This window comes from Pteropus vampyrus, unplaced genomic scaffold (assembly GCF_000151845.1).
Source record: "Pteropus vampyrus isolate Shadow unplaced genomic scaffold, Pvam_2.0 Scaffold204, whole genome shotgun sequence".
NCBI classification, from domain to species: Eukaryota; Metazoa; Chordata; class Mammalia; order Chiroptera; family Pteropodidae; genus Pteropus; species Pteropus vampyrus.
The window spans coordinates 1,335,128-1,351,640 of NW_011888985.1; the positions used below are offsets into that span (position 1 = coordinate 1,335,128).

The 16,513-nt window shown below is 55.1% G+C and overlaps 1 protein-coding gene across 1 annotated transcript in view; it reads right to left on the bottom strand.

Moving 5' to 3' along the window:
• Window positions 1–16,105, bottom strand: part of TRPM8 (transient receptor potential cation channel subfamily M member 8) — a 42,731-nt gene extending 26,626 nt beyond the window's left edge. The window contains exons 1-9 of the mRNA XM_023537938.1: window positions 15,750–16,105; window positions 14,069–14,164; window positions 13,178–13,307; window positions 11,535–11,680; window positions 9,276–9,388; window positions 8,700–8,916; window positions 2,702–2,793; window positions 1,782–1,923; window positions 451–622 (exon numbers count right to left, since the gene is read on the bottom strand). Of these exons, the coding sequence (XP_023393706.1) occupies window positions 451–622; window positions 1,782–1,923; window positions 2,702–2,793; window positions 8,700–8,916; window positions 9,276–9,388; window positions 11,535–11,680; window positions 13,178–13,307; window positions 14,069–14,164; window positions 15,750–16,019 (1,378 nt within the window). The 5' untranslated portion in view covers window positions 16,020–16,105. The remainder of the gene's footprint in view (window positions 1–450; window positions 623–1,781; window positions 1,924–2,701; window positions 2,794–8,699; window positions 8,917–9,275; window positions 9,389–11,534; window positions 11,681–13,177; window positions 13,308–14,068; window positions 14,165–15,749) is intronic.
• Between the last annotated feature and the right edge of the window lie 408 nt (window positions 16,106–16,513).

Sequence of the window (16,513 nt, forward strand, 5' to 3'; positions counted from 1 at the left end):
GAGGCCGCAGCAGAGGAAGCCGGAAGGACTGTGCGAGGCCACGAGGGTGATCGGGAAGACGCCAGGGAGCTGACAAATGCGACCAACAGGGCAGGGTACACATTAGAATCGTTTTTCCGTGGCAGGACGGGACATAGCAAGCCCAGGCGATTGTCAGGATCATGAGGATGCTTAAGACAGCTCATTCGAAACACACACCAGTTTGCACGTGCCCCCCACATTCCCAGCATAACCCGGGTGTGGGCAAACTCAGGCCACCTGAGCCACCGTGAGCCTGCCTCCAAAACACAGCGGGCAGCGGGCTAATGCTGAACGTTTAAATGCCAGGTTCCAATGCAAATGTTTCAAGACTGTTCTGCCCCGAGGGGCAGAACGGGGAGCCCTGGAGGCTGGTTCTGGAAGCTGCCGCCTCCTCCCAGTGTCCCCCGTGTCGGGCCACGGCAGGCTCACCGTCCACATCACTGGGCACCTGGCCGAACATGGCCAGGTAGGGCTCGTAGATGACGGAGCGGAATATCCACCTCCAGCGATGCTCGTTTTGCCTGAGGATCCCTTGCCTGGCCACGCCGAAGGCCACCATCCACACGGCGAAGAGGAACAGGAAGAAGAACACATCGATCATCTGCCGAGAGAGGGCAGGGGAACCGAGTCGGGACAGCCTCACGGGCGGCCAGTCCACGGCTGACCGCAGCCAGTCCCTCGGCTGACCACGGAGAGAGCAGAGGTGCCAGGGCCTTGGGAACCTAAGTCACCCAGCATTTCCTCACTACCTTTAAAAATGGCCGCCAGCACCCTTGGGTCTGGGTACATCTGTTTTCCCGAATGAAAACTGACTGACGCGTTTTTGCCGGCAGGTTTCCCAACCAGCTCAGCGACAGCAGCTTTCCGATGAGGGACCAGCTCGAGAGCAAAGAAGGGACCTGGCTTAGGGGGCACCTTCTCCTGCTCTACATCTCATGATGCTCACCCTCTTTCAATCCCTAGAGTATTTCTTAAGGTTTTGTGGAGTTTTGTTTTGTTTTGTTTTGTTTTGTTTTGTTTTGAGAAAAATAAAAGCTATCCTTATTAAACAAAAATGCACAATTTAATTAAAAAATTTTTTTTTGCACACAGAGCATGACTTCATGGTGACTGGATGCCTCAGATATGCTTTGAATTTTAAAACCACAAATGCAAAGAACCTCAGTGTTGGAAAGGGACCTGCAGATGAGCTAATCCAAGCGCCCGTCTGATTTAAAGATGGAAGCGCGAGAAGTTCAGGGCATCTGGAAAACAAGCTCAGGAAAGCGACACGGTCGGTGGACAATTCTCGCTCCAAGACGTTACAGAGCAGGCTGGCTCTCCTCACACCTGTGCTAGTCACGTCGCCGTAGGACGTAAGTCCCGACCCTCACTACACTCCGAGCTCCCTGCATGCCTCCAGACAAACATCATAACTCCTCGGACCCCACTGCGCACATCTGTAAAGCGGGTAGAAACGTCCACATCCTGCCTATGCTCCGGCGAATTGTTAAGACTCAAACAAAAGCACATGGTAAGTGTAAAAGCTAAACAGATATCTTTACTAGCAATTCCCTGAATTATGCTGTTTGCTCCCAACAGTCATCTTTTGTCAAATTTCAACCTGGGAGAGGCCCCTGCTCAAAACTCATCAAGGAAAGCAAATCTCACTGATCGTGAAATGCTATAGTCACTCTGTGGACAGAATCCTCCCATCGACAATGAAAGGAACTCCGGATACAGCAAGAAAATCGACAGCTAGAAATGTTCTTCGTCCTTACCATCCTCTGCAACATGATAATCTTCGGTCCTAAATTTCTGCTTACAGTAAAAATGTGGATTAACCTTAGAGTGAATATAATGTAATCCAGGCAAAAAATGACTCGTCCGGAATACAAGGAGGTTTTATTAGAGGGGTGGAGCCTATGGAAAGAAGGGGAACAGAATTTGTGAGGTCTTGACACGATACTTCAAAGTTTTGTTTTTTAAAAAATAACCAGATGTAAATAAACAGCTGAGAGCCAGGGCACCGGGAGTGAGTGGGGACAGGCGTGGACACCGCCCACCTGTCAGTCAGTGGAGACCAAGGACCGTGGCCTCCTTCCCCCGTGAACTCCGGCAGAGGCAAGGATGTCACACAGAACAGAGCTGTCCTAGGTTCCCACCACTGCAGCCCTTCCTCCTCAGGTCCCACTGCCAGAGCCCAGTCCCGGCCCCGCTCCCGCCCCAGCTCACCGGACTTCTGTGACCGCCCCGCCCTCACCCCACCGCGACCACCCGGGAGGAGGGGACGCCGCCGGGTTTGCCCTAATGACACTTAACCTCGGTCGCACCAGATTGTCTGATTAGCTGACCACATGCTAATGTGTTCACGGAAAGCCATGTGCACTTTCTAACCGGAATGCTCTGGACATCCTGTCCCACCAACTGCGATTCGAAAGCTGGCAGCTTAACCCAAGCGGAAAGGGAGGTCCCGGGGGAGGACCCCAAGTGAGCGAGGAGGGAGGAAGAGAGGGGACACAGCTTTCTGCCAGCCAGGCTGCGTCTCTAAGGAGCAGGGACAGAGGTCTCCTGGAACCGTTTCTAACGGGGGGCGGGAACGGGCTCATCTTGGGCTTCATCGTCTAAGATCTTTCCTTCACCTTTTCTCCCAGGACAATCCAAAACCACCTGGAATGGGACAATGGTGAGGACGACTTACCGAAATACAATTCCCGCGATGAAGTAAAAAAGGCCGAGCGTGTCCATGACGTTCCACAGATCGGTAAAATAATTCACCCCGTTCATGTACCACTGCAGCACAGAGAGGGACAGAGACGGGGCGTGAGCCTCTGGGAGACATCAACTGCTTCCAGATTTGTTAGTGTTCACGCGTCTCTCCCCAGATCCTTTCTGAGCGAGCGAGGTGCCGAGCGAGCCCTCACCCGCGCCTCATGCGGGGCCGGGGGCGCTGGGAGCACCTTGCGCGCTCGCTGTCCTGTCGTTCATGTGCTGCGGACAAAGTCGACAGAAAGGACTCGCGTACCCTTACCGTTCCTGGAGACAAACGTGCAGAGAGTGGGGACGACCTGCAGAGTACCAGGCCACCGTGCACAGTGGCGCAGGCTGCGCACTGCACGACTCCAGAAGGGTTTCCCACATTCTCGTCCCAGATTTGCGTATTTATCGCAAACGTTTTCTGACGATACAACGTCTTGATAAAAAGGAGCCTTTTCGTTTTTCATTTGCACGGTGCTGCTATATATATATGTGACACCTATGAGGACAGATGTGGTCACAGAAGGAAGTGACGGGCATGTATGTGCGTCGGTCACGATTTTTCGGAAGAAACTGCATCGGGACGACACCTAGATGGCGAGGGACAGGATCGTCCGTGAGACGACTGCGTCTGGCCAGCCTCTCTGCGACCCGGGGGCTGGACAGGGCCCACCCCAGGTGGTCATCTAGCCCTTCATTCCTGCGTCCATGCAAAGCACCGTTTACCTCGAGCCCACAGCCTTCCGAGCACCTGTGCCAGGCCCCCCGGGGGCACAAAGACGGGATCAGGTGCAATGCCGAGTCTCCAGGAATCCACTGGCTCTTGGGAGAGACAGCATTTAAACACGTTTGAAATCAAATGCGGCCCAAGCTGGAGGGAACACCGAAGGCCCACACCAGCTCGGGTACAAAGCCAGCAGGCTTAGTCGTGTGGGGCAGGAAAACAACAGTCATCAAAGGAACGTGGCACTTTTCAGTCTTACTAAATGAACTCGCCAATATGGGTCTGTTCTGAATCTGTTTCCTCTCCCCAACATCCCACCGCTTCTGTAGATCCCATAGAGACCCCGAAGTCTTAGACTTGGAAGGGGTTCAAAAAGCACCACTGGTTTCTCAAGCACTTCCTTGCATTCCTATATAAATCCAAATAGCAATTTTTGTGGACAAACGGTTGGTGAGTGCATTATGAAATCAGGCTCCAAGAAAATCTTAAAATTTCCCAGGACCGCCCCCTGCTGCCCATTCCCCCTTAGAAACCCTGGTCTCGGGGCAGGAGGGCGACTCAGCCACCCCAGCCCGGCTCGGCCTCTGCCCACAAGACTCCCAGAAGCTTTGCCTGCATGTGAGGAGATCAGTTCTGGGTCTCGGAGGCACTGCTGCAGTGAAGAAATGTTTTTTGAAAAATGAAAAGAGGCCTCTTTTCTGAATGAAATGCCAGATGCGGGCTATTATTCCTGGAATACCGGGGCCATATTTCATCAGGCCTTTCAGGATGTGGGGATTCAAAGGGCCTCGAGATTGCACAGTGCTCTTCGTGAAGAGATGACAGAACTTATCTCATCTTAAATAAACATCCGCAATCTGTTCAGTGGACCCAAGAGTTATCGAACAACCATGTTTGAGCTCACTGACTGCCTTGCTTGAAATTTCCAATTTCGCATACTGACACCTGCTCCTGGGGAGGGGACTCCGGGAGACACTGAAGAGCACACTCTCTGACACCCAGACACAATCTGAGCAACATCCTGCAAGTGTGGATTAGATTCATTAAGACTGCAGGGGGCCGCAGAACCTGTCCTCAGAGGAAACCAGTCCGAGTGTGGATCCCGAGGTGGGAGTCCACGGACAGGAAGAGAAACAGCGCCCCCTCGTGGCAGACTCTGTCCATGACAGGAAGCTCCAAGGCTGCGTTCTGCAGACTGGCTGTCCTCAAAGGGCCGGCTGACCTTGAACCCGCCCAGCTGACCCTGAACCCGCCCGTAACCCGCAGGAGAGGGTGTTTCCCATGCCACTGGCATTGCCAAACGGAAACTGGCCCGTTCAAAAGTAACTTTTAAAAAGAAAGAGAAGAAACCACTTGGACAAACCTATATGTCCTCCTCATCGCCCTCTGCATCAAGCATCTCCCATTAGGAAGGTAGGCAGAATAGCTGAGACCTGGCCAGACCGTGCGGGCATCACTTCCTCCAGGCAGGCCCCGGGAATGCCCGGGAAGTGCACTGTCTTCCCCAGGCGCCTCCCTGAGGTTCCTCCATCGGCCTGCCTGCTCCCACTCGGTGTCCCCACACGTGTCCCTCCTAGGCACCTAACAACATCTGCCCAGGACCCTTCTCCCCGCAAAATGCACCTGCCCCGAGTCTCCTTCCTGCACGACTGGAAGAGTGACGGAGCTGTTATGTGTACTCCAAAATTTGTCTGGACGTGTGTGTGACTTTAGGACAAATGTTCCTGTGGCAGGTCCTCCAGGCCGGCCTCCCGGTGAGAGTGAGACTCGTTCATTCAGGGTCGCCTGCCGCAACGTGAAACGACCCTGCCAATCACCTCTACGAGGCAGAAAGCTCCATAGGACAGAGACATTTGTCAGTTGGGTCACTGCTGTAGCCCCAGCGTCCACGACAGTGCCTGGCACATAGTAGGTGCTCAGTAAATATTTGTCGAAGGAAAGAATGCACGAATGAGGTGTTTGGCTTGAACCGAGATGTGACATCCGGTGTCCCAGAGCCTCTGCACCTTCCACCGAGGCCGAGCTCTGCCCGCAGAGCGACCCAGAAGAAGTGCTGTCTCTAGACCACATGGCCCTTCTCGCCGCCCGGAGGAACCAAGCAACGTTTGGACTTTCGCGGCCTCAGGTCTCAAGGTGACAGAGGCAGAGGGGCTACCAACAGCACCCCCTGCTCGGCCACACGAGCTGCCATCATGGCTCCTACTGGCTTGGTCGGGGCGCAGCTCGGGGGTTGAATCATGAAGCCCCCCCTTATCAGTTCATTGCTTAAAAAGCACGCATGCACTTGCCAGAAACACGTGGAGGCTCAGCTCCCGTGCTAGTCCCTGAGGATCGAACACAAACATGACAGGGACGTCTGAGGCAGGTCGTTTCCACGCCTCCCCGCCCCGGGCAACGACCGGGCACGTGCGAGGGGCTGGACCGGCGCAAACGAACGGGCCGCCGAGTCGGCGCTGGACGGGCAGGACGAGGCCGCCGTGTCCGGCACCCCACCCTCTCTCTCTTCTCCACGACCACCCCACCCCCACGGGAAAGACACCCATTTAAGGGTGGGGACCCAGGAGACAGTGGAAATTCAGTCACTACCGTGCTGCATGTTGGCAGCTCCTGCTGGTTTCCCCTCCCCATCCCCTTCCTTCCTTCCTTCCTTCCTTCCTTCCTTCCTTCCTTCCTTCCTTCCTCCCTCCCTCCCTCCCTCCCTCCCTCTCTGTCTCTCTCATTTGTGTTCACACTTACCTCCCCACTGGGCTAGTCATTCACTGCTACTCGATTCTATTCAGTGACTTCATTTACGATGTCAGGCTGGTTACCTGAGGTGAAGACACCGGAACCACGAGGTGTGTCGCCCGAGGCTGCTCAAACCCCACGCCTCTCCTGGCGCCCTACGCTGCTCCCGTCACACCGCTGAGCCCCTGGAGCTCAGGCTCGTGCGTGAGACTCGAACCGCCAGGGTCCCCAGAGTCCTGCGTGACATCCCGGTGCCCCATTGCCTCTGCCCGGAGCGGGAGGCCTGCCCTCCAAGTCCACCGACTTCCACAGACCAGTCGAGATCCGTTGGCACAAGGCCCACTACTTGGAGCCAAGCGGTGGCTGAAAGGGTCTCCCCGGTGCACAGAGGACAAGCCGGTGAGATTCAGGGCCGTCCCCATCCCCCTCCGCGTGACGGGGCCGTCCACCCTCAGTCTCTCCCCCTCCAGCGTGACGGGGCCGTCCACCCTCAGTCTCTCCCCCTCCAGCGTGACGGGGCCCTCCACCCTCAGTCTCTCCCCCTCCAGCGTGATGGGGCCGTCCACCCTCAGTCTCGCCCCCTCCAGCGTGACGGGGCCGTCCACCCTCAGTCTCTCCCCCTCCGCGTGACGGGGCCGTCCACCCTCAGTCTCTCCCCCTCCAGCGTGACGGGGCCGTCCACCCTCAGTCTCTTCCCCTCCTCTGCAAAAGCAGCCCCGGGCAGGAACTGTCTTTCTCTCTGATGTGCCTGTGCAAAGGGGAGCAACCCTGCGAGCGGAGCGAAGAGCGGGAGCCAGGGCCCCAGGACCTGCCCACGCGGGCTGAGGAGGAGCGCACGTGACCTCGTGCAGAGCCACTCGGGAGGTCCCCAGGGAAAGGGTTCTCAGCGGACTTTCTCACGTCGGCCCCTTCCCACTTTAAATGCCGATGCTTCTTCCACCTCTCTCTGCTTCCCTCACACTGGGGATTTGCACCGCTTGCCGCTGATACGTGGTAAGTCAAATAGAGAACCAGCAAGGAAAAGACGGCGGCTGAGAGAAAGAGGCTCCCTGGAGGGCGTGGTGTCCCGTGCCCCAAATCCATGCATGGAAACCCTAACCCCCACACGCCTGGGAACGTGACCCGGTTTGCAGACAGGGGCCTCGCAGATGGAACGAGTTAAGATGAGATCATACTGGAATAGATTAACTCTAATTAATACCGCTGGTATCCTCATGACGGGGGCAGTCTGGACACAGACATGCTCACAGGGAGAATGCCATGTGGGCACGAGGACAGGGTTTGAGTGACGCATCTACAAGGCAAGAAACAGCAAAGATGGCCAGCGAATCTCCAGAAGCCAGGGAAGAGGCCTGGGACAGATTCTCCTGCTGCCTTGCAGACGATCTGACCTCAGACTTCAGGCCTCCAGAAACGAGACGATGAACGTCTGTTGTTGAAGCCACCCAGCTGGCCCTTGGCATTTCAGGTGCCTTGTCACAGTGGCCCTAGCAGACTCGTAAGAAAGCATGCACTAGACTGAGCTGCCACCGCATGAGCCAATGCACGGGGCTCTAACGAGGCTGATCTGAAGTCACCGAAATCCCTCCAGGTCAGCAGGACCCTGTCCGGGGGGGAAGTTGCTGGCAGACAGAAAGCCCACAGATCCCGCCATGCTCAACACTGACCTGTGTCCTTCACCTTCCCCCTGTACCCGCTCGCCTGCCCCGTCTGCACCTCCGCCTCCCCACCGCTCCGACTCCCCGTAGTGCTTGGCGCAGCACCTCATAAACTGCAGGGGAGGCCTGAGCCAGATTCTGGGACGCCACCTGGGCCATATGTGTTGAATGGATACGATGTTGGGTCTGGTCTCAGAAGGGACAACGGAAGTGACAGCAACAGCAGTTCTCGAATACATTGTAAATTGCTAAGTCCGAAACGATTTTCTGGGATGACTTTTCCTAATGGTTTAGAAAACAGCACTGTCCTTCACCATCGATATTGATTTATTTGACAATGACTAACTGAGAGCCTGCTACGTGCCAGGCCTGGGCTAAAGTTTTGGATTCGGTGGTGGAGAAAGGACGCCCAAGACTTCAGATCCCAAGAAACCGCCAAAAACCACGATGAATAATAATTCACGCAAACGGGCCGAAATCCGCAGGGACTTACACGACTTTCCGGCACCGTCACTCTGACACACTGGGCGTTAAGAGGCTCTTAGCTGGAAAGCCCGCCCAGCACCCGCCGGAACACAAACGGCTCCTGAGGACGGAGCCGGTCACCGTCCAAGGTCAACCGGCTCTTCCAACACATTGCCGGCGCTGAGTCATTCGCGTCCACTGATCAACGCTAATGACCGAGCAAAGAGTGCGCTCGGCGCCGGGACCTCACCGGAGCGGAGCACTGGATGCGGGGGAGGCAGCCTCGCCAGCTACCACCGACAGAGGACGTCTACTCAGGGAAAACCGTGACCTTGGAACTTCAGAAGCAACGTCTGCTCCTGTCCTACCTGTCTCACTTCATCGCAGAGCAGGACGAAGACCAGCGCGTAGAGGACCAGCTCGGGCGGGCGCGGCACGGCGTGGAAATCCATGAGCAGCACGTAGGCGAAGAGCAGGAGGAAGGCGATGTAGAAGATCACGTTCCAGGAGAAGACCACGAAGGGGGAGGTGAAGAAGGCCACGTAACGCCACAGGAGCTTCCTGTGCTTGTCGACCGGCTTCTTCCTGGACCCGGAGGCAAGAGCGTCGTCACCGACCCGGCCAGCGCCGCTTGGGGGCCTACAGTCCTCGCTCGGGACGGACATGGCTACAGACCCACGGCTCGGGTGGGGTCAAAACCCTGTTCTAAGACTGACCCAGCCCCAATCTGGCCCTGGGCCTTTCAGGGTTCGCGAATCTGCAATGCTGCCTGAGACACTGAAGCCCAGACCCCAGCTCTACCTGTCTGAAATCAAACCCAGGAAAAGCCAGAGCATCCGGGACCTCGCTGCAGGCACTGGCGGGAAAGCCAGGCGCCCCAGGCCTTAGGATCCTTTCCACAAGAGCGTGCACGTGCACACACAGTCACACACGTGGTCTCATACCTAAATGACACGAAGCCACAGCCGACCAAGGGAATGACAAACAGGCACAGGATGATCTTCCAGTTCTTGGTGTCTCGGGAAATCTCCCCATACCACTGCTTGGAGAGAAAATTCTGCAGGGAAGCAGAGACAAAGGACACGGGTCCCCGTTACCGCGAGGAAGCACGGGACAGCAGGCGGCCCCTCTGCCCAGCCCCCGTGCCCTGCCCCCCGCCCCCGTAAGGAGCCCCGAATCAAGGTTCTTCTTCTTCTTTGTATTAGTTGCCTGGGTTCTGAGGAGCTGTGACAAACAATTTAAATTCCGTTTGATTTTCAAGTCCTTTCCCAACCTGGGTCCTATATGGTGAGATTCATTTCTGAGATGGGGAAGACATGACCCCACCTCTATCTGTTTGAAATCAAAGCCAGAGTTGAAAAGGGAGCGGCCATTGTCACCTTCATGTTGACTTGAGCTGATATGCATGAAAAAGCTTTTCCCAGACAGCACCAACCCCCGACAGGTGGGACGGGGACCTCCCATGAAGGTGGCGGTTAGGAAGCTCAGGGTGCCTCTGAGAGCCACACTGCACGTCAGCACGAAAGGGGTGAGCATAGACTGGTCCCCATCGAAGGAATGCGGGGCTCTCAAAAGAACGTGTCCATCCAAGGGGGACAGGTGTGTCTCCGGGCAGGGCAAGTGGAAACCCAGGGCCGGGGGCGGGGGTAGGACAGGCGGCCCCACCCACCTCCCTCTGGGAAAGGACGGCTTCTCCTGCCAGCCCAGTTTTGCGCAGTGCAACACCCTCCTCTGCTCACCTGTGTCTGCTTCCCTCCCTTCCCCGGCCGCTGCCCACACTCGCCCATGCTTCCGGGGCCCACGTCCAGATCAGGCTGATGCATTTAAACTCTCCATTTGAGGCCTGCTTCTGGGGGTCCTCGAACAAAGACAGGTAACGTCCAGCCTTCCTCAGTGCCATGTGCCCGCGGGGTGATGAGCACAGCGGGCCTTTACCGAGTGGCACTGCCAGGCCCCCGGCCACGGAAAGTTGTCCTCTAGCTCTGGTTCCGGGACCACGGGTGACATCTGACCCCACCCAGCAGCCTGCCTACAGGAAGCTAGCTCTCTGGTCCCCTGGGCCTGCAGGGAGATTTTCCGTGAACATCGATGGAACTGGCATCTAGTTGAAACCCTCGGGTCAGGAGAATGAGTCAGCGTCCCCCGGGCCCAAAGCTCTGGGACACTAGCAAGATGCGGCAGACAGTGACCACCTTGGCAGCCAGCCAGCCTCCCGGGCAACCCCCACTGTGGTGCCGGCCTCACTCCAGCCCACCCTGGTCCAGAGGCCAAAACGCAGCAACGGCAAGACTCGTCCCTTGTGTGAGCCTCGTCACAAACGACTGCCCCGTTTAACCTAACTTAGCTGCAATTACAAACGACTTTTTCACGAACACTGTGCTCATTACTGGCTGCACAGTACGATGCATAAGTAAATACGATGCATAAGACGGATAATTAACATGGAATCAAATCCCAGTTCTGCTACATCCTAGTTAGAAGTGTAACCTGGAGAATGTTCTAGAACCTAGTTAGAAGTGTAACCTGGAGAATGTTCTAGAACCTCCCTGAGCTCCTGAATCATCAGTAAAATGGGATGACGTTCACTGTGAGGCATTCTGTGTAGGTGAAATGTGGTCACAGGTGTGGCAGACAAGTGTCAGCCCGTCCAGCTCTTCCCTGCCCCCCACGTCACACCCAGCCCCCTCCGACGGGGACCACGGGTGTAAATTCTCCCCTCTGCCACCTGAGACGCCAGGTGCAAACTGCTATTAATTTAATTCGGTGCAAGAAACCTCCCACGGGCTGTGCCCACACCATGCTAGTTTCTCTGCTGCCGACGTGAAGGGCTGGCGCCTCCCACACGTCATCTCATCGCATCCTCACAGTGTCCCTTGCCTGTCACCCCTGTTGTGCCCATTTCACAGACGGGAACCAAGGCCCCTCACTCCACACCTGACGGGACACAGTGGACTGGGACTCGGACCGGATTATGGTGCCGGACTGTCTGCTTTGTGGAAATGCAAGAATGTTCTCTCTCCCGTGCCGTCTCCTGAAGCACAGATCTCTGCTGGTGCGTGAACCCTGCCCCCTCCTGCAACATCGCCACCTTCCCCTGCCGCGGCCTTACACTGCTGACGACATTATGTTTCTCAGTGTCACTGACAGCATCTGATGGAAGAGACCCGTTTCTGGACGTGGCGTTTGCTGGCTGTGCAGTTTACCTGGACCCCAGGCTGGGCGATGAAATGCTGGTCTGTCGCCTCCACCGCCAGCTCCAAGCAGTTGCTCCCGCCCCAGGCTTCGCAGGAATAGACCAGCAGTTGCTCGGCCAGGTCCTCGTCACTGCTGTAACACTCCGTGAACAGCTCTACGGTCACAGTAGCGCCAGAGAGAGGGGAGCTGGAGGCGGGGCCGGCCAACACCCGAGCTGTCCTCCCCCGCCCCAAGCCGGTGCGAGCACCCTGGTTTGCGGAGGCCTGGAGAACACCAGCACGGCATGCTTCTTCACGGGACACGGGGCTTCCCCTTTGTGCACCACCCCCGGCACGGCTCCTCGAGGCAGCATGTACCCACAGGTGCCCGCCAAACTGAGCTGCACTGAGCACGGGGACCCCCTCTTTGGTGGGGCTCAGCCGCTGGGGTGAGTATCAAGACCCCCTGCCTCCCTCTCCAGAGCATCTAGTGTACATCCTGTGCTTTCCTGGTGAAGACTCTTTGCAGATAAGGCAGAGAACAAAACAAAACAAAACAAAACAATAAAACGAAAAGGTGTGAGAACACTGACCTACGGCCTCAAGGGCGGGCTTACGTTTCGAGACCTGATGACAAAGACATGGGAGTGGAGGTCCTCGGAAAATGTTTTTAACTATCAGGAGCCACTGCCTTATAGAGGCCAGTCAGAAATTAGTATATATCATATATTAAAAAGAAATCATTGGACACCTTTGTTCCAACCCAGAGAAGCTAAACCCAGGAGTATTTTTTTCATCAGCCACGATCATAGAAAAACATCAGTGCATTTCGCAGCGTGCCACATGGCAAACTTAAAACTACCAGGTGAAACAGGAAACCACAGGCAGGTGTGAAACGCTCTGCTGTTGGGGGGCTGTTAGCCCTGATTTCCCACGTTCCCTGCATAGTCCGGACCCTCTGGCCAAAGGGTGCTGAGCAGCTTTGCTCAGAGACCCTTGAACAGCAGAAGACAGACATTCCAGAACCTAGTGCGGCCTCTCCCCTCTCCCACTGAAGGTAATGAGTGATCGCGCCCTGGAGGGGGGCATGTGGGCAGGTCACCTGCAGCCCTGATAGAAGCTTCGAGTTCTCGAACTTTGGAGAGCTGCAGAGAAGGCAACACCAGCCCTTATTCATATCACTACAGGGAAATCAAGGCACAGGGACCGACCTAAGATGCTTCTCTGGCTGCTGCCTTTGCCATTAGTGATAAACCAGAGGTCTGGGGTCTTTTGTCAGCATACTAAGTGAAAGCGGCAAGCCAACTCGATGACTTGCAAGTCAGGTAAAACCTCAGAGCTGTCACAGCACCTTAATGGCACCCAAAACAAAACACCCCAAAGCTGCCTATGGTGCTGAGTTATTCAGACCTGGGCCTGGGGAACGAGACAGGAACGAGAGCCCAAGGTTTCCACTTCCATTCTTGGGGAAGTCAGTAAATGCCAGGATGCAACGCCTGTGGCTTCCGCCACGGCGTGTGTACCCTTGACCACGGGTCTGCAGCCCTCGAATCAGGCCAGAGGCAGGAGCGTGGACATGCCGCTGACTCGGCTGCCTGGCACGTGAAGGCCACAGGCACAACAGGCCGCCTGGCATGGCTGCACCCACGCGGCAGCCCGTCCTGGGAGCTTACCCACTGCGCAGGTCTCGTACTCATTGGCCAGCTCCTCGGACTCGCCGGCGGCGTTGATGTCCCTCTTCACCTTGGCCAGAGTCTTCAGGAGCTTGCTGGCTCCCAGGGCGGCCAGCGTGCAGCCCCTGGTCTTTTGGAGGGAGGAGGACATTAGGGTTAATCCATAATCCCTCCAAGCGGTCGAGTCAACACCAAGGTCAGACAAGGACGAACTCACAGCAAAGGCGGGAAACGGCAAGGTCTGAACTGTTTGTAATGATTCAAGGGAAAAACTGAGATGCGCGCAAAATAGTCTTTGACTAAAACAGACTCACTGTCTTGAAAATGAAATTGGCAGATAAAAGGACAATATCAGAGGACCTGCCACGGGAAACCGACAGTAAGAGGACGGGGTGTCCACTATCAATCACACTGCTGCATTTCCAAGCGGGGGAGACTTGCCAGCGTGGTTAGTGAGTCTGGGTGTGAGCTCAATACTCAGTATCCGATTGTACGTGCTAGACATGGAGAACGTAGCTTCTTTTCAACTGTCCGTAAATCATTTACAAAACCTTGTTATGTGCTGAATCACAAAGAAAAATCTCCAGAAGTTTCCCAAAGACACACCTGTCTAGGACCTACTTCCTGTCCAATAAAGCTAGAAATTAACTTTTTATATGGAACTTAGAAACCTCGTCCACCTAGAAACGACCCCACACCTACACGCACCTGAAAAGCAGGTGCCCATTGGGTTGCCCACTAAGCACAGCTACCTTCCAGGGACCTCCCCTCCCAGGCACCTCCGTCGACATGGAAACAGCCACTGCCATACTCATCTGACAGCGGACGTCTCATTCGATCGAGGATGTTTGAGGTCGGGAGCGAGAGTCTGGCGTAGGCGTGCGCGTTTACCTGCTCCCAAATGACTTTGGAGAGTTCCCTCTTGTTCTGCAGGATGGCCCAGATGAACAGCGCTTGCAGGGGATGCCGCGTGATGGGAGACACGTCCTAGAGGGGTGGGCGGGTCAGAGCACATGGTCAGCGCGAGCGAAGGGAGCATCCCGGGAGCTGCACCACTCGAGAATGACAACGGGGTCGGGATGCCCTACTCAGCGCCCCGTGTTTGCAGGACTCCTAACTTGGCAAATGGATCCATTATAACCGCGCAGGGATGGGATTTTCAGCTCCGCGTTTCACCAGGTTACCGGTATGGTTTGACACAAAACCTTTTATCTGTCATAAAAGACGACGTACAACTAGATGGAAAGGTATAAAGGGTGAAAAACTATGCTGACGGCATGTTAAAAACTGAACGGCTTCTGACGGCTGGAGAGAAAGCGACTCCCTCTCATCATACAAACCGATTTCTCGTCTAGAAAAATCATGCAAACTAAATTCTAACTTTCCTACAGTTTAAATTCGGGATCGCAACACAAAACTGCACGTATTTCTTCGAGCGTCACTCTAAGTCGCAGTCCCTATCACGTTAATTGGAATCCCAGCTCCTCTTCAGCATCCTGTATCTTCCAATGGAATTTTTCAGATAGAAAACAACTAAATGCACATATGCCTTTTAAAACCCTTACAGGTTTAACGGGACCCGAACTGCGCCAGGCACAGCTATGGATCCTGCAGAGGGTTTTAATATAAGTGGCATCAAACAGACGCCTTCTAAACACTTCCGATTCTTTCAAGCACCGAGTCTCATTTAGACTTTTGCAATATATACTCACATTAAAATCCTAAAACAGCAAAAGGTAATGACCTAGTTTCCCCAGAAGCAATCCTGAGATAAGAATTTGAGGCCAGTAGTTTATCTGAGGGGTAAGCCCAGGAAAACTGAGAGTGAGCCAACGAGATCTGAGAGAAAGAACCAATAAAGGTGTATCGTCGACAAGGTGTCCTGATGGCCAACTAGGGGTGAGTCCCGCTAGGCAGCCCCGCGAGCCAGTGTCGAGTGCTACCTCGGGACCGCCTCCTCCATGCGGGGCGGGAGCCGGCGTTTTTACACGCCGACTCCTGGCGGCCATCCGGGTCTGCCCAGAGCGAATCTTCCGCAAAGAGCTGCAGGTGCTGGCATCTGGACACTGGGCCTCCTGTGCTTAAAACAGGAAGGCCCGGGAGGAAACGGCAGTGCACCCACACCCTCTCCAAGGGAAGCCTGGATTATCCCTCCGGAAAAATCCAATGCCCCTTCTATCTACAAGAGAAAAGGTGGCCGTTCTCCAGTCCTTTACACGGGCAGCTGAGAACTAGTTTAGGCAGATCGTGTCCACAAGGCTAAGCCACGAGCAGGCAGCCATTCATCTGTCCCTGCTCTGCATTAAGATGCCTTTGGCAAGGGTGTGCCACGCCAAGCTTCGCAATCAAGAAAAACCACAACGAGTGGTTTGGACAAGAGCACAGAGCATCAAGCGAGACATCAGAAAACTCACCAGGTACACTTATCACCTTAACTAAAAGCAGTAGAAAAAAATTAACGATGCCAATGTCTTAGCTACTTTACGAGGTCGAGAGTGGGGAAGGCGGGAGTAGAGAAATTCTCTGAAGACTCAAGAGATCAGAAAATCCAAGCAACGCTCGCGGTACATACGTGAAGCTCTATGTCTGTCTCGTCCCTGCTGTTTCTGTCTTCCTTCCGGAAGCCTCTGCGGAAATTCGCCACCAGCTTCCAGACGAAGGTGAGCAGGGCGTCGTTGTAGGAGTTCTTGGCGATCTGCAGGTTCCGATAGACGAGGGTGCTGAAGTGGTTGGAGTAGAGCTCGGTGAGCACGTCGTTGGTGAGGAACTTCCGCAGGTTCAAGCCGTTCTCCAGGAAGAGGCGGACGAACTTGGGTCTGTCCTTGATGAGGGCCGTAAACATGACTTCCTGAAGGTCAGCGGACTGAGGAGGAAGAGCAGAGAGAACACTCAGCCCAGCGAAGGAGACGCGAGGCTTTCTCTCTCAGCATCTCCAACTTCCCTCGCATTCCTGTTTGGGGATGAAACGCATCTTGTCAACTGTAACACAACACTGGATTATAATTCAAATGTCTACACAGGGAGAGTGGCACGGGAGGATCTTTGAAATCAGCCAGCTGAGGTCCCAGATGAGACGTGGCCTCTCGCTCCTGTAAAGCGGGTATAATTATAGCCACGGAGGGACAATGCCGGTCAAGGATTTGTCCCCGTGCCTGGCAGAGAGGAAGCGCTCGGTCGGCGATTGGGGCAAAGTGGAGCTCACGCCACTTTGTTCCTGATAAAACATATCCCAGAGGAGCTTATTGAGAATCTTAATATAGAAAATCAGTGTGTACTTCAGACACAGACCGCTGGTCTACAGGCTCTCGAGATCTGATCTCAGACATGTTTTGCTTG